General features: G+C 38.6%; 1 protein-coding gene across 1 annotated transcript in view; it reads right to left on the minus strand.

The window, feature by feature from the left end:
* Window positions 1–6,000, minus strand: part of DOCK1 (dedicator of cytokinesis 1) — a 303,352-nt gene that overhangs the window by 223,941 nt on the left and 73,411 nt on the right. The window contains exons 26-27 of the mRNA XM_009326015.1: window positions 4,573–4,700; window positions 1,999–2,094 (exon numbers count right to left, since the gene is read on the minus strand). Coding sequence (XP_009324290.1) covers window positions 1,999–2,094; window positions 4,573–4,700 — 224 coding nt within the window. The remainder of the gene's footprint in view (window positions 1–1,998; window positions 2,095–4,572; window positions 4,701–6,000) is intronic.

Below are 6,000 nucleotides of genomic sequence, written 5' to 3' on the forward strand. Positions count from 1 at the left end.
TTCAAGCTAAAAACATGCCAGCTTTAGTACACCAACACAGCTATAAGAAACAAATTGCTATGTCCTGTATTTTACTTCTTTTGAAAAGGTTATCATTACTTGAACTCTGCATCTATAAGGTCCTTTATTTTTAAAATTCCTTCCTTCTACTCATCCTGTATGGTTAATTGTCTAATATAAGTTCCAGGTAAAACTATACTAATATTGACAAAAGAGAAGTTAATACACGATTTCAACCTGATTCTGATCCAAGAGGGGTCAGGTTATGCTTGCTAATTATCACTTAGATTTCCTGCTTTGCTGACGTCACAAAAATGAATTGTTACTGGTTGATCACAGGAGGATCCCTTCAGCTACAGACTGAATTTCAAGATTGGAGTAAGTACTCCTTGAAAATACCCAGTCCTATTAATTCTCAATTACATAATTACAGACTGTGCGGATAAAGTGATTTCAAGCTGTATTCATGATCACTGTGGATATTTTTAATACAACTGTACTTATTTAAAATATATACAGAAGTTTTCCAATATAATTTGATAAACGCAAAAGAAATAATTAACATTTTAAAATATCATCTAAATCATGTTCATCAAAACAATAATTAATTCACATCCTAACTGTAACTTAAGAAGTTTCCTGTATGTATGTCTTACAAGACTACACCTTCTGCACAACCGGGGGAAGAAGTAAAGTTTTGTACCCTTGTACAGAAAAATATTAAGATATCTATTCTGTATATTATTAATGATTTCTGTGGTAACACACAAAGTAACAACATATAAACCTTTTGTCTTCCTTTCACTGGTACTGCATCCCAACGTTATAATATTCTGTAAGAATGAGCTCTACTTATAACCTTTTCTTGCTCCAACAATGGATCTGGTGATCCGTTATCACTTTCTTACGAGAAAAACTACTATTGCAAATCAAAGTGATTAAAGTGGAAGACAAAAAAAAGTTAGTGGATGACTCACTAAAGACAAAACTAAAATTGTAGTATGTTTGCAGACACAAGTACCACCGTATGCCAAGTAAATAGGACAGCAGTAGATAAGTAAGATGTGCTGAGGACAGAGCACCTTGTCATAAAAAGTCAAATATCACGGTGTGCAATTACACAGAGAAATAAAAGCAGAAAAGAAAGGGGAGATCAAAAAAAGAAAGTGCTAATGGACTCAGATATATCTGACTAACAAATAAACCCTTTTTTAAGAAAGAAATCAGTGTATCAAACCAAACTGAACCAAATTAATGTAGAATGGAAGGACAGCTACTCAGACAGATGAGAAATCTGGCCCACTTTGACCAGTTTCCTATATATCAGTTACCAGATGCAGACACCTAAGGAAGAATATAAGGTAAAGGCAAACACACAGTGAGACTCCCAAAAACACACTAAGATCTATCCCCATTTTAAATATCAGTAGGCCTCACTATTTTTTTTCATTATTTAGACCAATATTAATAATACAGTTGAAAAATTCAAATGTCAGGCTTTAAAATCACAGTGCTATGCCACCAAAGTGGAACATGACAACCTGCCGTTACTGCATCAGTCCTTCCTCTAGGTTTTCAAAACGTAATAATTTGGGGCTCTATTCTTCAATCATTCAAATACTGCCATTACGTTGCTCATCTCGGTTGTAGTCAAAAAAGGCAAGTAAATGCTTGTAGAGTCAAATGATTGCTAATGTAGTAACAAACATGCAAGTCTCATTTCCACACTTTTCAGCTGGCTAATTACAAATAATACATCATTTTGGTTAACACAGACATCTAAAATCTGGCTAACCACCTGGCCACTGATATTTTTTTAAGTTTTTTTTCTCCCCCTGTGTAAACCACAGAAAAATTACAAGCCAATGTTTTACAGATTACTGAACACAGTTACAGAAGGTTTTGATTGCTTTGGGTCACCTGGGATTTAAATCCTATTACAGTCAGGTTCAAAGAGATGTGACAGCGGTATTTAAGTTTACATCAAGAGACACTTACAATGAGCTCCGAATCACGTCCCATGGAAATGACTGTTCTGTTTACTGTCCTCAATAGCTTTTCCATGATTATCTGGACATGTCGTTGTGTTGGCCCCTAAGGAAAAAGAATAAATTAGTGGTAACTAGATACAAGAGACACCAACACAATTGAACTATTTATGTTTGCCTTTAAATCCGCCTGTCTTGTGAAAGTTAAATAAAACATCACTCACTGCTGTTGATCAAAAGCAGAAAATCAGTCTCACATTTTACCAAACGCCATGCAACGGCTGTTTTATTAATACGTTACTGATAAATTAACGTGCTCTGTTACAATTATTTAAATGAAAAGCAAGTCCCTGGAAATACAGCAAAGCCTATGACATTTAGTTAACTAACAATTTTGTTTTCCTAAGTCATTTTTCCAACATCAAAAGCCCACAGGCATAACCAAATCTGGGGGGCTATTCTGCAACAGCTCAATTAAAAGAAACAGAAAAGCAAAGCAAAACTTTGGTTAAGGAACTTTAATTTCAGTCAATTGTTTCAAATTAACATTTCTGTATTAGAAGTAATCTGCCACTATTTTTGAAAGAGTTGAAAATGAAATATTTAGCGCAACTGGCTTCTAAGAACAAGTTCAGAAACCTCATGCAGAATGATGCCTATAGGAACTGAAGCCAAGAACGCATGACAAGGAGAAAGAAACAGATGAGCTTTGCTCCCATCTTTTACTTTATAAACAGGCTTCTTCATTGTTTTCATTAGTCTGAAGGAGAAGACTTCAAAAGGGGTCTGTGAGATGGAAAGGGGAAACAATTCTACAGCCAACATTTGTAAGCATTTTCCCAGATAATTGTCTAAATAAAGCAGCATCTTTGTGTTGCTTCTTGACCATCAAACAAACATTCCGATGAACAATTTTCTTTCTTGCCCTTGGATCCATATAATAACCCACATCTTATCATTGGATTATGCTTAATGATCAGACTTGCACATATGAAAAATTCATCTGCATATTTGAAGAACGAGCCATCATCAGTACATATGTACACAGCTGCTGCTCCAGTATAGACTTTTCCTGCTGCTGACAGATCTGTCTTTGGGATAAACCTTACATCTGTCTTTGGGATAATTCTGGTACCAAGAGCATCTGCAGGGAAGAATGCATCTACCTCAGTACCCTGCTCCTCTCCACCCTTCAGCTCTCCCTGCTTTCTCTCCTGTGAGTTCTCTCCAAGACTCTCCTCCTCTTTGCATTCATGGCACTTGTGCTGCTCCTGCCCATTTTCAATTTTAATTTACATCGCTCCTCACTTGCATTGTTTCCTTCCTTTCCCTGTCCCCTTCTCCATCTTCCTGCTCCATTGGCAAATGGGTACCTATTTTCTGCAGCCCCCTCGCAGCCAGCCACTAACTGACAGCGGCACAGAGCAGCTCTCGGCTCTGCTCCTGTCACTCCTGCAGCCCTGCTCCAGCTGGGCTCAGCCCAGGAGATGGTGGATGTGCAGGTGAGTTGCTACCACGGAGACAAATGCAGCCAACAAGAGTGACAGGAAGCAGCCAAACTGTCAAAAACAAATTCCTTTTTTAAAATAACCCACTCTCTGAAGCAGTCACACAGAACTACTTTAAAATGAAACAAAATCAGAACAAGCCCAAAAAACACAGTCAAATAAGATGCTAGATATGATGTAAGTAGCTGACCCCTAAGGTCCTTTCCAACTAAATTAGTGTATGATTCCACATAGGACTGAAGGTTCAGGCAGCAGCCTCATCAGCCCAAACTTCTTTAAGAGAGCATCAAATCCCTGCAACTCTCTGGCAAAGCACCAATATTCGCATATTTGTCTGAAGTCAAGAGAAGACAAAAAAGGGACTATTATGCAAGTTACACATCTGCATACCAGCCCAGGTCACTGAACAGGTTCTCATGCGCAACAGTCTCATACATTTACATTCTGAATGGGTAAGGCAACTACACTAGTTATAATATTAATGCAGAAGCCACCACTTTCCGGTTCAGGTTCTCTCTTACTAAGGTCGAGAATTCTACTACTTAACTTTAAATGGCACTTCAAAAAGCTAAACAAGTTTGCTGTGTTGACAAAAGTATATGTTCACATATATATATGAGTGTGTGTATACACACACACCTCCCTTCAGACTGGCCTAGCAGGCCAGTATCAATACAACTCAAATGTGCATTTCCCAAAATGCTCATGGGGAAAAAACAACAACAACAAAACAAAAAAAACCCCACAAACATTTTCCACCTGGCAGAGGCTAGACACCATGTAAGAGAAAGGTTGAACTCCTAAGAATATCTATTTACTCACTATCTAACTAATGTCTGGAAAAGTGTTATTGGATAACAGTGCTGTATTGGATGCGCCTCAGAAACAGTAACAAACATTCTGAGATGTCACACAACACATCCTCATCACTGGATACCTAAAAAGAAGACTTAAAAGAGACTGGTTGGGGGAGGGAGGGAAGAAAATCTAAGCCATCAGGAGTTACCTGCTTAATTCATTCTACTAAGATCCATTTCTTTTAAGTGCTAATCATCACAGAACCGTAGGATACTAACCACATCTTTCTTGTAAAGCACTTCCAGGATGTTACTCAGCAACTGGCAACAAGCCTCCAAATCTTCTTGTCTTTCCAAGTGATACTTCAGCTGATCTGTCATTGTTGGCAGCAAGATTTCCCTGCAGTCTGCACACAAAACATAAGGTTACATACACAGCTTTAAATAACTTTATAGCACTGCCTAAACAGCCAATCTGCTTCAGTGTTTACTTAAGATTAAAAAAAATCAGGAAAGAGAAGATAACTTCCTGATTTCCAGTCACCTGCTTTTCAACCAAAACCATAAAAACCTGAAAAAGGTATAAACAAGTGAAAATGAAGTCATTAGGTTAAGAATGCTTGGACAAGCACTACCCTCCTACCCGCGCTGCCACCAGCCCCAGTTCAGCAAAGTACTTGAGTGGTCTCACTGATGTTAACTGCCTCTGCTTAAAAACATTGATTAACTGGACCTATCCAGCACCTTCACACAGCATGACACAAAGCATTACGTACAAGCTTAGCTTCATGCTTGCTCGACTGGTTGAGTGTTGGCAAAGTGTATTAAACTTCCTTTACCTTACCTGTACTGGTTACCAATGCAGCATAGTCTAACCGTACAAACATGATTCACTGAGATGTACGATGCTATTCAGATTAACATTCAGCTGCGTGACATGGTCTTTTTATAGCTCAAAAAATGCTGCTCAAACAGTTTATGCTGGTATTCAGATGTAGTTGCCTGTACAAGGCAAGTACAGGACTTGCAGAGAGAGAGGGGGAAGATGATGGAAATGGACATGGAGCTAAATAATGGAGCTCAACATTTTGGCTCAGGTCAAGAACGTAAGGGTAATAAGGCGAAGACTGATACTCCTAAACCTACCAGCAGGTAACACTGGGGCACTGATCTAATGAATCTAATTAACGTATAACCTGCAAATTGTCTTGCACAGAGGGAGTGCAGGGACCTAGGGTTCACTCCTAACCCTGGACCATGCTCTTTTTCCTTTAGGAGAGATGGCACAGCCAGAGATACCTGCCTTCTGTATGGTGGCATCAGCTGCAACCAACCACAGCATGAGACTAGAAGTATGCACACTTTATCCAAAAAAAAAAGTTAAAGCCCTTTAGCCTCCCCCGTTCCCAGCCCCCAAATAAATCCATGCCCAAAGAAGGGGAACTGGTTCTTCTTGTTCATCAGAGCCTGACTCAGTCAAGAAGAAATAATGATGATTAAATTACACAGTGTATATACCATCAGCATAGTACTAAAACATATTTTGGGGGTGAGAAAAAGGAGAGCAGGAAGGAACAAGGAGGAATTAAGAACATTTTGGTATTTTTCCTCCTCTTCTAAATAAAATTGTAGAATAGGAACAGAAGAACACCATGAGACTTTTCCAGCTATTTTATCCTACTAGACACCAGCTCCCAAGTCCCTTTC

The sequence above is a fragment of the Pygoscelis adeliae genome, unplaced genomic scaffold, assembly GCF_000699105.1.
Source record: "Pygoscelis adeliae isolate BGI_AS28 unplaced genomic scaffold, ASM69910v1 Scaffold4, whole genome shotgun sequence".
In the NCBI taxonomy this organism is placed as follows: Eukaryota; Metazoa; Chordata; class Aves; order Sphenisciformes; family Spheniscidae; genus Pygoscelis; species Pygoscelis adeliae.